This window comes from Epargyreus clarus, unplaced genomic scaffold (genome assembly GCF_041222505.1).
Source record: "Epargyreus clarus isolate Ecla_fem2 unplaced genomic scaffold, WU_Ecla_fem_2.2 ptg000018l, whole genome shotgun sequence".
NCBI lineage: Eukaryota > Metazoa > Arthropoda > Insecta > Lepidoptera > Hesperiidae > Epargyreus > Epargyreus clarus.
In genome coordinates, this window is record NW_027332226.1 from 1,726,507 (window position 1) to 1,742,470 (window position 15,964).

At 37.0% G+C, this 15,964-nt stretch overlaps 1 protein-coding gene across 2 annotated transcripts in view; it reads left to right on the forward strand.

The window, feature by feature from the left end:
* The window catches only part of LOC140749484 (putative fatty acyl-CoA reductase CG5065), a 126,373-nt gene that overhangs the window by 84,958 nt on the left and 25,451 nt on the right, over positions 1–15,964 (forward strand). Inside the window, exons 2-11 of one of the 2 annotated variants that reach the window (XM_073082549.1) lie at positions 7,438–7,546; positions 7,912–8,028; positions 9,448–9,570; positions 10,801–10,926; positions 11,193–11,340; positions 12,516–12,623; positions 13,007–13,193; positions 13,550–13,656; positions 14,037–14,166; positions 14,309–15,136. In XM_073082549.1, the coding sequence (XP_072938650.1) occupies positions 7,445–7,546; positions 7,912–8,028; positions 9,448–9,570; positions 10,801–10,926; positions 11,193–11,340; positions 12,516–12,623; positions 13,007–13,193; positions 13,550–13,656; positions 14,037–14,166; positions 14,309–14,534 (1,374 nt within the window). In that variant the 5' untranslated portion in view covers positions 7,438–7,444 and the 3' untranslated portion in view covers positions 14,535–15,136. Of the gene's footprint in view, positions 1–7,437; positions 7,547–7,911; positions 8,029–9,447; positions 9,571–10,800; positions 10,927–11,192; positions 11,341–12,515; positions 12,624–13,006; positions 13,194–13,549; positions 13,657–14,036; positions 14,167–14,308; positions 15,137–15,964 lie in introns of those variants that run through there. The other variant, XM_073082548.1, reaches the window with a different exon arrangement.

Here is a 15,964-nt window from a genome sequence, read left to right on the forward strand (position 1 = left end):
TGGACATTGTCGCCCATGGACATAATGTGTAATTTTATTTTATTTTATTGTATTTTGGACACAGACAGTCATGTAATACAATACAACATCTTAAGCTAATTTAATATGTGTTAGACTTTGAGTGCCAATAATTTTTAGCACTCAAAGTCTAGATAAACATAAGATTAGACCTTATGTAGGACACCTGAGGTCGGTCATAGAGGTATTGCTACCCCTAAGGACTAAGTTAAAACGGCTTGGATAAGTATCAGATAAAGATTTGTGAAGCAGAAATATCTGTAACGGCGATGCTAATTCTGTAAATGCTAAAAGTGAGTTCTATCACTTTTAGATTGTATAAAAATAGCAAAAGTGGTGAGCTATTGTTAAATTAAGTTGAATTAGCTCTACATCAGCGTTCAGTATTTTTGGATAGAGTCAGCATGTTTCAAACGAGTACCACCGCCACTCCCATTTGTAACATAAAACAGTTCGGCATCTCAATAGCAGGGTGCCGGCAGGTTTACGTAAGAGTGGACTATCCAGTCTTCAGAGGTAGCGACGCATCTTTGATCGGCTTCATATACAACCTGTTCGAAATGAAATAAAAGCAGTGTTAAGCGCTGTGTTCTCGTTTGAAGGGTGTGGTAAGGGAGACATACTTTCCCGAGGCGTTCCAGCTTAGCCCTCAGGGGTGGCGGCGCATCTGTGACCGACCCCAGGTAGGATCTAATCTTATCTGAGGTTGGTTGCAGATGGTCTGCAACGGCTTTGTTTCGTTCAATGTCTGAAGACAAACATAGAGCTATTCGTATTTCGCGGGTAGTAGAACATCCCCTTAAATCCCAAACTGAGGCTTCATCGGGTAGATTACTATGACGTTTTAGAGAAAATGGAAATGAAAGAGGGATAAAAGAATTATGTAGCTACTGCTGTGTGCAGAAGAATCCAATTTTTCATGCAAATTTATGTGCTGGGGCGTACCTTATCGCGTTAAAAGGAATCTTTTTGAAAGATATTAACTATTTACGCCTTGAATAAACATAAATATAATAGTATATAAATAGTAAATCAATGTAAAGCGACACGGGGTTATGTGGGATTTTTACCGCACTAAAACCCCCCCGGTGGCCGTCCTCAGCGCTGCGTAGAGGACTCCGGGATCTTTAAAGGAACGCAACCGGAGTCTTCTCAGCGCACTGCCCCGTCGGGCTCCGCCCAAGTGAGATTGAATCACCACATCATCCGATGTACACGACGGTATGCGACCACACATACCGCCGTCCTTCCCGGGGTCGTTGGCCGGTCGGTAACTGTAGTTATAACCTTTTTTTTTTTTTTTTTTTTTTATTCTTTTCGAGGGGGAAACCTTCAAAAGGTACCCGGTGCCGTGGGAGCGACACGGGGTTATGTGGGACTTTTACCGCACTAAAACCCCCCCGGTGGCCGTCCTCCGCGCTGCGTAGAGGACTCCGGGATCTCCAAAGGAACGCGACCGGAGTCCTCTCAGCGCACTGCCCCGTCGGGCTCCGCCCAGGTGACTTTGTGTCACCACACCGTCTGGTGTATACGACGGAATGCGACCACACATACCGTCGTCCTTCCCGGGGTCGCTAGCCGGGCGGTTCGAGCTCCCACTCTTGCCGCCCGTAACCCCGAAAGCCCCTTTTAGTCGCCTCTTACGACAGGCAGGGGATACCGTAGCCCTATTCTGGTCCCGGAACTACAGGGACAAACTGTAGTTATAACCTAGTGGTATAGTAACCTAGTGGTTGAAATTCGGCCTTTAAATCGGGGGTCTGAGGGGAATTTCAAGCCTTTGATTCATTTGATTGACCTTTGATTTTTTAAAGTTATGTGCGTATTATATATTAACCTGAAGGAACGGTGACGGAAAACAGTGACCAACCCTGCGTACCGGAGAAATCTTTAAAAAAATGTTTTCAAAGGTATGTGAAGTCTACCAATTCACATTTGGATAGTGAGGTAGACCATGGCTTTTTTATAATATAGGAGTAGCAGATGAGCATGCAGTCCACCTGATGTGTAAGTGGCTACTGCCGCCCATGGACATCTGTAATCAACCCCAGGTAGGTTTAAACTTTCCTACCTGATAGATATTCCTACCTGAGGTCGGCCACAGATGCGCCGCTACCCCTGAGGACTTAGCTGGAACGCCTCGGAAAACTATGTCTCTCTTACCACACCCTTCAGAACAGAACACACCAGATTTAACACTGCTGTTATGAGGTAGAAATAGGTGTGGCGGTGATGCCGCCGGAGTCGAAACAACAAAGGGTTCCACCACCTTTAAATGGTCAAATTACTACTTTAATATTATAAAGAAAACTATATTTAAAAACGTAAATCTCTTTGTGACGCAGTATTTTAAAATCGGAACTTTAAACTTTACGCGCTACGTTATTCAATTATGTATTGTTCCAATTCATTTGTCGTCATCATTTATTTGATTTATTTCGGGTCCTGCCCTGAATGAACTCCGATAATCTTTTAACGAAGTCTTGAATCGAATTTCTAAGGTACAAATAATGCGTGTCGCGTTAGTTCAATTCAATTATGTTGACAGACGAGCAAAGTTTTGCGTGTACATAATATATTTACGTTTAAGTTTAATGGGTATATACTTATCGATTAATGATTTTTATCTTTTATCGGATTATTTTCTTCAACGTAGGCAATGTATTTCATATAAGCAGTGATAGCTTAGTAGTTAAGAAACTCGGCCTCTCAATCGAGGGGTCCGAGGTTCAAATCCCAGGTGCGTATTAGAAATTAATAATCCCTAATTGCATACCTGAGAGCCTTTATAAAATAAAATCTCAAAAGTATGTAAAGTCTACCAATGCGCACTTGGCCAGCGCGGTGGACTATGGCCTAATCCTTCTCATTATGAGAGGAGACCCGTCCCAGCCGATGATGATGATGAATGTATTTCATGTATTTTTGGTTTTGGAGTTTTTGGAGAGGACTTTTTGGAATTGATGACAAATGTCAATGAGGAAGTAACTATGTATAGTAATCTAAAACAATAGTTCATACGCGATCACAGAACGCTTAAACATCTGGTATTCGGCAGATATAAGTGTGGCTGTGGTGCCTCGGAAGTCGAACCACGACGGTTTTGCCACCATCATCACCATTTTCATTCTATTCTACTAGGAGTCTAAGCATTAAATAAGTATGTGGTAACTTAGTGCAAGTCGAGACGCGCTTTCTGAATCACGTTATTGAAGTTTTCTCAACATCTTGCATATATACAAGCTCTGAACTGAGACTGTTGGAGTACAATCATGACGTTTTTTACAATATAGGAGTAGCAGACGAGCATGCAGTCCACCTAAGTGGCTACTTCCGCCCATGGATATGACCGCTACACCAGGGCATTAAGCTGGAACGCCTCATAAAAGGATGTCTCTCTTACCACACCCTTCAAACTAGAACACAGCAACTTTAACACTGCTGTTATGAGGCAGTAATAGGTGTGGCTGTGGTGCCGCCGAAGTCTAACACCTTCAGAATTTGGTCTGTTATTGACCATGATCGTCTAACTCTGCTTCTCATTGCTAAAAACAAATAAAAATCATTTGTATATTTGTTCAATGCATCCAGTTAATATGAGTAGCAATCACGTGTCCCTATGTGATTCGATTTCCACCCTACCAACCCTTATAATTGATTTAACCTTTGAGAGGAGTGTGGTGAAGCATATTATTTCACCAACTCAATTATGTCAATTGATGCTATATTATGTAATATCTAGTTTAAGGAATCGTTAACGATATTTTGAGAGAGGCTAATGTTTAAAAATTTGATTTTTTTAAGGTTCGAGGTTCTACTCCCCGGCACCTCAGATTTTTTCAAATATGTATTTTTAAAATTTATAATCACTTGCTTAGATGGTAAAAAAATCATAGGGACATCTACATGCCTGAGACTTTTTCGTGAAAATGATCTTTACTACGCTTGTGAAGTATATTAATTGGTACCTAACAGCGCGATGAACTAAGGCGCCTATTTCACTGGGACGTCATAGCTACGTCGCCACTCACGTATTCAAATAAAACATAATTGTAGACACATCGCAGGTACGTTATTGGTGATGTTGCCAAACCGTCACCGAGCGAGATTATTTTTATGTTCAAGTATATTTAGTATCGATACTTGGTGACGTAGCCATGGCGTCTCAGCGAGATAGACGCCTTAACCTAAACTCTTTTGGAGGAGACCCGTGCCCATATGTGCGACAGTAATAGACTTAAGATGTGGATACGGGTGTTTTAATTTTTATACAAATATTATTCACCTATATGAAACTATCTGTTGATATTTTCATTTATCTATTTACAAACTTTTTATTGTATGCATTTTTATTTACGTTGCAAACGCATCTGTAGAAATGAATGGAAAATATTTCTCATAGACTTGATGTTAGTCAGATATGACACTGCATTACCATTTTATTTATTTGTATAAGTCATTCAAATTTGTTTGGCATGGAAGACATACTAAGCGTAGGACTTTCAGCTTAGTCCTCAGGTAAAAATATTATCTTACCTAGGGTTGGTTACAGATGTCTATTGGCGTTAGTAGCCAATTACAACTGTGCTCATTTCCTTTCTTTTATGAAATAGAAAAAAAAACCGTCATTACTCGTAAATTACTTTTTAGCCAAAACTCTATACATATACCTAAAAGGTAAAAACGGAACCCTATTAGTGAACCTTCGCTGTCCGTCCGTCTGTTGTTGACAACCGGGTTCTATAGACAGTCTCTCTATCTATTACGGTTCAAGAATTTTTTCTCATTATGTATTAATGTGGCCGCTATAACAACAAATACTTAAAATCAAGTATTTAAATAAAATAAATAGGGGTCCTTTTCGATATTTTTCGCTACCGTTATAGGTAGACAGTGTAATCTTTCACAGTGTATTTACTTCTATGGCTCTTATGATAAAAAATACCAAAAATAAACGAAAATGTGGTGGGACAGAACCCACTATGCGAATTGGACTCGCACTTTGCCAATTATTCAAAAGATTATGTGGTAACCTACAGATTTAAGACACGCGTTTCACAACATTGCCATGTCTATATTCTTATCACATCTGTAAATACTTTTAAAATGAGATCAGAATATCAATATCGTCGACTGATGGGCTATATTCAATCACTGATCTTGTGTTAACCATTACAGACTCCCGGATTGAAAAGGTAAAATAATTATTTGTCTGTTAATTAAATAACAAACTATTGGACACCTCATCTTAATCTCTTAATCCCTTAATCACGTGAATATTTCAACATTTAGACAAATTTATAAATAGGAGTAGGTATCTTAGTTCCATAATTAGTTATGGGAAATTATAAAACAATCGAATAAAAAAAACTTAGAGACTGATAATGACATACTGTTTTAATAACTTGTGCGACTACATTACTAAGTGAGCGACTACATAACTAAGTGAGCTACTGTAAATATAGAGAGGCAACTTTAGTATTAAGATAGATTAGGTTTGGTTAGGTTAGGGTTCTTATATTACAATATAAAACTAAGCGAGCAGGGCGCGGCAGCGAGCGGGTGGGCCCAATCTGTATGAACTCAGACCTTACCTTTATTCATGATCAATGACATGAGCACACAATATTCTACTTATTATAGTATTTTTCAAAATGTTTTTTGTATTCGAAACACTTCATTTAAAATAAAATGCTGCTCAGTATTAAAAAAAAATTGCTAAATATTGAATAAAACGCAGGACGTAATGTTTACACTTAGACAAGTATTACGTCTCTCAAATATAATGAAGCTTCTCATTTTCGTATTTTAACCAACTCATATTAATGTTTGTAAGTTGCTGTTTTGTTGATTTCTCGTCACTCGCAGCCAGTCGCTCACTTAGTAATACTATAACCAAAATTCATTATTTTTGTCATTCAAAACTTTTATTTGCAGTCACTCGTTTAAATAATACCCATTAGTTATAGTCATTGCCTTGGCATCTGTGTTTGAATTAATTTGAAGGTAAGTCCATCAAAAGTACCTAATATTGTCGGAGAATTTTGAAGGTGGTAGAACCCCTTGTGGTACGACTTTTTTATAGTATAGGAGCAGACGAGCATGCAGGCCACCTGATGGTAGATGGCTACTGCCGCCCATGGACATCTGTAATCAACGCCAGATAGGATTAGATATTCCTACTTAAGGTCAGCCATAGGTGGTAGATGTCTGCCTTATGAAACCCTTCAAACCAGAACACAGCAGCGTTAACACTGCTGTTATGAAGCAGAAATAGGTGTGGCGGTGGTGCCACCGGCGTCGATCCACGGAGGGTTTTATCTTTATAGATTTGGTTATCAAGATCCACTTGAAATATACAACCTTTATACTTAATGAAAGGGTTCAAAAGTAGTTTGCTATTGATTATCTTCAATTAATTATATGCTAATGAAAAATATTACATTCTTACAAAGTTGCTGTTGGAGGTCGAACATTGTTTCTCCAGTGATTAATTACGTCACAGTGTAATTAATTATGTGTAACTAAAGGTAGTAGTTGACATGTAAAATACGTTTTTAGGGTTCCGTATCCAAAGGAAAAAAACGGAACCCCACTACTAAGACTCCGATGTCTCTCTGTTTGTCCGCTCTATCTTTGGAACCATAATAGATAGACAGAGACACTTAATTTTTTTACAGAGAACGTGTAACTGTGGCCGCTATATCAACAAATACTAAAAATAAAAAAACAATTGTATTTGAAAAGGGGTCCCGATACAACAAACCGGTATCTTTCGAACTAATTGTTGAACAGTTATACGTAGACAGTTAAAATTTGCACAATGTATGCACTTCAATGGCTGCTAAAATAACAAATACATGAAAGAAAAAATAAAAATGTGGTACGGAACCGTCCGCGAGTTTGACTTGCGAGTTTGACTTGCACTTGGCCAATGGCCAATCAACTTAATCACGTCAATATTTCAACGTTAAGACATATTTATAAATAGGAGTATCTTAGTTTGATAGTCAGTTCCAGTCTTTGTCTTGGCATCTGTGTGAAATTAATTTGAAGGTAAGTTCATCTTAAGTACCTAATATACCCGCATTTTGAAGGTAGTAGAACACATTGTGGTTCGACTCCGGCGGCATTACGGCCACACCTATTTCTGCCTCATAACAGCAGTGTTAAACGCTGCTGTCTTCTGGTTTGAAGGGTGTGGTAAGGGAGAAATACTTTACCGAGGCATTCCAACTTAGTCCACAGATTCGCCGCTACCTTTGAGGTAGCGGCGAATCTGTGGCCGTCCTCAGGGAGGAATCTCATCTAATCTTGGGTTGATTACAGATGTTCATGGGCGGCTGTGGCCACTCACCATCAGGTTGACTGCATGCTCGTCTGCTTCTCCTATATTATTATGGAAATTTATATTTACAGGTATAAAATGAACTCCAACAAAATGGACGGAGGGCGGTACCAACCAATTAGTGATATGTACGACGGAAAATCCGTTTTTGTTACTGGTTGCACAGGGTTTTTGGGAAAGGTAAACCTTTACACCTAAAAATAGTGCGTTATTTCAAATACGAAGGGTATTTTAAATAACGCATTATTACTTACGAGATACGGATTGCGTTAAACATACTTTTATGGTTGACAAAGTACAGAAATTATTATCATTATTTATTTGATTGATTTTCATGCTCCCTATTTCCTAGTAGTGATAGACCGGACATGGAGCGGTAAAGACTCATCCACGACTTATTACCAATTGGTAAAAGGTTGTTCTTAAAATGAACAACGGGGTGTATGAAGTGGGATGAAAGTTTTTGTGTGAAAATTGACAATGTCCGCTCCGTAGCACCAATATATTCAGTAAACCAAATAAAGAGTATTTCTTCGATTTTTTAGGTATTTGTGGAGAAAATTCTGTACAGATGTCCGAAAATTGAAAAAGTTTACGTTTTAATACGGGAGACAGAGAAAATCAGCGCCGAGGAGAAATTTAAAAAGATGCTGGATTGCCCGGTATGTTAGTTTAGTATATACACATGAGATATTATAGATGTGTACACAAGATATTAATGTGTCTTTTGTTGTATAGTTTCTTTATATCTTTTTATATGATTGAAAGCAGTGATAGCCTAGTGGTTAGGAACTCAGCCTCTTGATCGAGGATCAAATCTGGAGGAGGTCTGAGGATCAAATACCAGGCACCCACCTGTGATTTTTCAATTTACGTGCGTATTAGATATTAATTATCACTTGCTTAAACGGCGAAGGAAAACATCGTGAGGAAAGTAAAGTTTTCACCAATTCGCATTTGGCCAGCGCGGTGGACTATGGCCTAATCACATTCTGAGAGGAGACCCATGCCCAGCAGTGGGACAGTAATGGGTTGATGATGATGATGAGTGATAGCCTAGTGGTTGAAATTTGTCCGCTCAGGGAGTCCGATTCAAAAACCTGTGTGCTACTTTCTATAGAATAAGTAGAAGTGTTTGTTATTTTTTAAATATAAAAAAATGATATTGTTATTTAAATAACATTGTAGAGTTTTCCAAAGTTCAAGAGCACCCACATCTTTTTGTCTGTATACACAACCACTACACCTTTTTGTCTGTATTCAACTTTGAAATGTGTGAAGCATATCCCATAAAAAACGAATGAATTTTGTAAAAAATGAGAAATGTAAAATATTTTTACCTCCATTTTTTATTCATAAAACCGAACAATAGCTATGTTAATGACTTGAACAGTTCAATGACATCTATTGTTATATAATTATGGCGATTCAACGGTAAGGGGCCATGGAGTCACTTCACCAGAAAAATCTGAAAAAATAATTGAAATATTTATGATATTCACATGGGTTTCTCGTCAATTATATTGTAAATTTAATCTTGTTGTATGTAAAACGTACGTTGTAAAACGGAGAACAATGGAAAATCATATTTTTAATGGATTCATATGACATAACTTAATTCAAAAGATAATTATAGTGGCATTAAGTTAGCCTTTGATGTGTTATGTTGTATCTTAACAGTATAAATGTACATTATGTTGGTGTTCAATAAATAAATAGTTAAAACAAATATAGTTCAAAAAACTAAAAAACACGCTTTTATGATAAAATCAACTAAAAAGTAGAAAATAATTTTCAATCTAGGAATCAATTAAGGAACTGTAAATTGTATAATTCTGAAAAAAGCGTGGAGTGCGCCACTTATCAATTTTCGAAAAGCACCCCACATTTTTTCCACAATTATACACGTATATGGGGCCTTATTCCTGACAACTGAGTTTGAAATTAATATTTTATTTATTTAGTCCAAAATTGTCCAATGTCCAACTTCGAAAGTAAAACTGGTAAACGTTATTTTTTATTAAAAAGTTTGAATTTCTCATGTAAGTGTAATTCTGAAATAAACCTGATTATATTTCCAGCTTTTTGAAAGATTACGTAGAGACAGACCGCAAGATTTAGAGAAAGTAATACCAATCATCGGTGACATATCTGAACCTAATCTTGGGATAACACTCGAAGATGAGGAGCTATTGCTGGAAAATGTAAGTCTCTTCAAGTATTCTGGCTTAACAATTTTTTTCGGGGACTTCGTTTGTCTGGATTTTAATTTTTGTATCTTTTTGAATACAGGTGTTTAGACGAGCATGCAGTCCACCTGATGGTAAGTGGCTATTGTCGCCCATGAACGTCTGTAATCTACTCCAGATAAGATTAGATTTCTACCTGAGGTTATACATAGATGCGTTATTACCCCTGAGGGCTAAGAACGCTTGAAAATATGTCTCTTTTATCACACCCTTCAAATTGGAACACAGCAGCGCTTAACACAGCTGTTATTAGGCAGAGATAAGTGAAGCGGTGGAGCATTCGGAATTTGTTATTCGACAAAGAGTTCTACCACCTTCAAATCTATTTCCTTTCTAGTTTTAATACTACCTGCAATTTGTACCTAATATATAATACTAGCTGAACCGGCAAACGCTGTGTTACCATATAAATGAAAAAATGTTAAGGGTGAACAACCCTTATCATTTTGTAGCAATTTTATGGTTGGAATATTTTATATATTCTTAGTGCTTGTTCATGATATACTCGAAAGAAAAAAACCTACTGTGGGGGTATGAGAGTAGCAACCGTTATTATTAATTAGGCAAAGGGAGGTCTCCCGCCGGGCTAGGTGATCATGACCGGGAAGCAGCTCCAATCGACTCAGGAGCTTGTAAATGTACAAGATGTTTAGAAATCTTTGATAACGTGATTTAGAATACTCGTGGCGCCATCTCTTGATGAGTAGCGGGAAGTCACCACATTAATCTTATATATAAAACGAGCTTTTGCCCGCGGCTTCGCTCGCGTTAGGAAGTAATATTTTCATCCCCTATTTTATCCCCTTGGGGGTAGAATTGATCAAAATCCTTTCTTAGCGGATGCCTACGTCATAACATCTACCTGCATGCCAAATTTCAGCCCGATCCGTCCAGTGGTTTGGGCTGTGCGTTGACAGATCACTATGTCAGTCAGTCACCTTTGAGTTATATATATTTAGATTCTCGTGTCACAATGTTAGTTACCCTACTCCTCCGAATCGGCTTTACCGATTTTCACCAAATTTTATATGCATTTTCAGTAGGTCTGTGAATCGGCTACTATCTATTTTTCATACCCCTAAGTAATAAGGGTTGTTCACCCTTAACATTTTTTTATTTATATGGCAACACAACAATGGCAGGGTCAGCTAGTATTATCTATAACCTAAATACTATTGTTTTTAGGTGTCAATAGTTTTCCATTTTGCCGCAACCATTAAGTTCAATGAACCCCTACAAGTTGCCATTAATGTGAACTTAGAAGGTACGAGACGGGTCTTAGATTTAGTTATCAAGATGAAGAAAATACCGGTAAGAAATAAAATAAAAATATACTAGCCCCCCACAGCATTTCGTAAATTGGTACTATTTACTTCATTTCTTTTTGTTTTTTATATTATATATAGGAGTAGAGTAATTTATTTACATTTTTGCCGACCACTTTCAAATTTCGCGAACATTTTTCGTAACACTGCAAACAACTAATGGTCCGCGAACTATAGATTTATAAACGTTGATTCGCCGTAATTTAGATATGTAATTAGATTTTTTCAATATATATTTTTTTTAATTTTCAGCTCTTTCTTTACGTATCTACAGCGTTTTCTAATCCAAACATACAAGTGGTAGAGGAGGTGGTATACCCTCCTCCGATACCACTCAGTGACATAGATGCTATAATGGAACACACCACATTTTCTGAGGAACAGACAAGAACAATCCTTAGTAAGTACTCATACTTCTTAGTAAGTAGTCCAGTGCAGCAAAAAAATCAGTGATAACCTAATGGTTTAGAAACCCGGTCTCTCAAACGAGGGGTCCGAGCTTCAAATCCTAGGCACGCACCTCTGATTCTTCAAAGTTATGTGTGCATTAGCTATGAATTATCACTTGCTTAGAACGGTGAAGGAAAACATCGTGAGGAAACCTGCATACTTGAGAGATATATATTTAAAAAAATCTTAAAGGTATGTGAAGTCTACCAATACGCACTTGGCCAGCGCGGTGGACTATGGCCTAATCCTTTTCATTCTGAGAGGAGACCCGTGCCCAGCAGTGGGACAATATATGGGTTGATGACGAGTCCAGTACCCAGTAGTGCAACATAAAGAGTTGATGTTAATTGGTTTCTAAATTAACCGAGTATAAATTCCTGCCATCTTCATTTTAGTAATGTCAGTTTGTTTTTTATATTCTTCTGGAAAAAGCTTTTTATTGTATAGTTAATTGTATCAGGCGGTCCTTTGCGGAAATCCGTGCTATTAAGTTAGGATTTAAACTATTTGCTACTTTGCTACCAATATGTAAGACGAATCTCTTGAAAACTTACCCTGATGATCCTCCATTTTGGAACGACACACGTGTTAGTGGTGGTCTGGCAGTGTATATTTTTATTTCAAGCATTTGCACGCATCCTTTGGTGGACCATAATCCATAAAATCCCCTCTAAGTGGATATAAATCCGTTTACTTATAAAGTTTAAGAAAGTTAGAGGTAATTACTCCCTAGATATAAACACTAGATTGAGCTCGCTACGTAGGCTAAAATATGTTTTACCCATTCCAACTAAAAATACGCTTGCACAGTCCCTCCTCTTACAAATACTTGACTATGCTGATGTGTGTTATCCTGACATTACCGAGGAGCAATTAAATAAACTTGAGCGTCTCCAAAACTTATGTATACGGTTTAATTTTGGCCTAAGAAAATATGACCACGTTTCAGAATATCGTGCTAAACTCAAGTGGCTCCCAATTCGCCTTCGCCGGAATGCTCACATTCTATCTCTTCTATTGTATGCTTTGTTTTGTGTTCTTCTTTTGGGTACGAGAAAGATTATTATTATTATTATTACTAGCAGATTTCTGTCTGGCAAATTTTTCAATTCTATGTATTTGCAGATGGATCATCAAATACGTACACTTTTACAAAAGCACTTGCTGAAAATTTGGTGGTAAAGTTTCATGAACAAACCGGTATCCCAACGATCATTGTTAGGCCATCGATAAGTAAGTTGTATACGCACTTTGTGAGTAAATGAAAGCTTATATTTTATTTTTAGTTCATGTTAGACTTAATACTTAATAGTAATTTGAAGGAGGTAGCACGCTTTGTGGCTCGACTCCAGCGAAAACACTGCCACGCCTTTCTGACTATTAACAACTATGTTAGGCGCTGCTTTGTTCTAGTTTAAAGAGTGTGGCAAGTGTGATCACTTATTAAAAGAGTCTTAACTTAGTATTCAGGGTTAGAATCGCATCTGTGGCCCATCTTAGGTAGGACTTCAATCTTATCTGGGGTTGATCAGAAGTCTATTTGCGGCAGTGGTCTTTCCATAAAGTGAACTCTTGATCGTCTGCTACTTCTTTAAAATAAACACAACCATTTTCAGTGGTCTCATGCAAGGACGAACCCATGAGTGGATGGATAGACAACTGGTTTGGAGCGACTGCCTTAGTTGTAACGGATAGTAAAGGCCTGAACAGAGCCATTTTTGCGGATGGAAGAAACACCATTGACCTCATCCCAGCTGATTATGTCGCGAATCTGATTATCGTTGCTGCTGCAAGGTGCCAACGGTAATTTCAATTTTTATTTTTGTTATTTATTTAAACCAGCATACTGTCCAGTTGATGGTATGTACCCCATGAACAACTGAAAACAATCTAATATAAAACAAGAGTTCCAGTTGAAGCTGATCAAAAAATTCTTGTAACTCCTAAGGATTGAGAAAACTGCTGCAAACACAGGTCAACCCTCCTATACTCCATGTTTTACAAACGAAGAGTTGCGTACGCTAAAAATAGGAGTCGCATTAGCCTCTCTGTTCAAAATCTAAACTTTGGTCAAATGCTGGTCAAACCACTTCTTGTATAGAACTTTAAAAAAAAAATAAAAAAGCACAGTTTCATTATACTCGTATTAATATTTTCAGATCTAAAAATGTACAAGTGTACAACAGCTGCTCCAGTGCTGTAAATCCAATCACGTTACGAGAGCTTGATAGGTTGACCACGAGGGACAGCATTAAAAATAGAACTTGTAAGTTTTTTTTTAATATGGCTATTATAAGGCAAGTTATAGAATTATCGTTTTTTTATGTTATGGAACAACAAATGAGCATTGTCGCCCATTAAGGACTAATAAGGAACGCCTTGTGTTTCTCTTTCTTATCACATCTTTTAAATATCCCATGCAAGGTAATTGTCGCCCAAGGCAACGAGCGAGAAGAGCAAATGTGTAGACGAACAAAATGTTTTATATTCCTTCGATAATCGTATCTTCGAGACGAGAAACTCTCTCCGTATAAATGGGCCATTGAGCCCAAAATGTACAATTATGGAGAAGAGTTTCAGAAAAGCCGAGGAAATGAAAAAAACAAGGAGATCAATTAATGTTAAAATGAAAATTTTCTGTTACAGATGAGTTACCACTACCGGGAGTATTTTTCATCAGGTCGAGGTGGATAATGGCCATCGTAGTGTTTATTCTGGAAATATTGCCCGCCTATATTGCTGACTGCATATTGAAAGTTTTGGGGAAAAAACAAAAGTAAGATTTAACATTTAAATATTACTCTCTACTAAATCCCTAATGATTCTTAAAGTCTATTTGATTATATTTGTTACTATGAGCAGTCACTTATATTCGTCTTAGGTTAAAGAACATTAAAATTTTATTTTAATTAACACAGATACATTAAAATGCAATCAAGAGTAACTGGAGTTAGAAAAGCACTGGAACCGTTCACATCGCGCACGTGGATCATGAAGTCGGTGAACACGTCTGCTCTCTACAAAAGCCTATCGCCAACTGACCGCCGCACGTTCGCCTGCGACGCTAAGTACATCAACTGGGAGGAGTTTATCCCCACCTACTTTCAAGGGATACGGAAGTACTTGCTTGACAGTAAAAAATAATTAATATCATAGTTAGTTTGTTTTTTTAATGAATGTGAATGAATGTGAATCAATACAGCTTTATAATTAAAAAGTATCCAACATATTATTGTATTAATATTACTATAAGTATTTACTTTTTTACTATTTTTGGAACTGTTTTGGCTGTAATTATTTATTAATTTTGTATTTAAATATTTACTTACTTGGTTTAAGATAGATGCCACAATCGATGTCACACATACTTTATTTAAGTAATTATTGTATTGATTGTAACAAACTTGACAGCCTAGTGCCAGAGCTTCAAAAATAGGTTAAGAAGTCGATTCCAGTGGTTCTAATTGGACTTAGTCTTTAAATGTATCGTATTATATTATTGGTCATTTGAGAACATCTGGCTTGAGTTGGCCAAAGACGCATATATTCCTTCATCAGTACGAATTGTAGTAGTAGTTACTAGTAGTTAGAGTTCAAAACGCGGTAGAACCAGTTTCTTTCGAATGTCGATGCCACCCCCACATCTATTTCTAGTGTGAAGTCATAGATTAGTAAAGATTACTCACTCCTAACAAGAAAATGTACCCAGTTTTGAGAATTGAAATAGTTGCGTAAAAAAGTTTTGCCACGTCTCTACTTACGCTAAAATGTCCCTAAAACATTTAAAATAATTTCTTTTTTATTATGTAAATTACGCAGTATTAGTTATTTATTCGTAAATTTTGTTTAAAAATGTTTTTATTTGTTAAGAATTCAAAAAAAGAACTTACTAATAAGCCGTTTGTGGCTTCATTCAATTTCAAGGCGGCGAAGTATCTTTACTAATCTATGTGTGAAGTATGATATATAGTATATTATGTATCCTTGATGGAAAGCTGTGGGTGCCGGCTGCTTTACTTATGAGGTGACCTTAGCCGGAAAAGAGTGACGACAGATCTTTAACAGATAGCTATCAGTTTCAGTTAGCCTTGTTGTACTCGTAGAGTGGGTTACAAACATCCATGGGTGGCAAGAACCACTTATTATGAAGTCCGTGCTAAAGTTAACAAAAAGATACTACAACAAAGAGATACAATATTACAGAAATCAAATAAAGAATATAAATGTATTAACTACAAAGTATAGGGAATTATATGGTAGGAAATCCAAACATATTGATTAAAACATTTTTCGTAAGTATGTACATTTAATTAAAAAATAAAATATATTGTCAATACAAGACGTTTTTGGTTTGATTTCTCTATAACTGAATATGTGCTCCACAATATTTACGGTCCAAAATAATTATCGACTGTACAAATGTGTGGGAAAATATTTCAGTGTTGCCATATAAAAAATAATTATTTTCATACATGTGCATTTTTGTATGTCATATTTCAAGTTGTGGTATATTTTTGATAACGTTATAATGTATCACGCCTTTGTAGGTCTGGTAGGTCAGGTGGTAGTCCAGG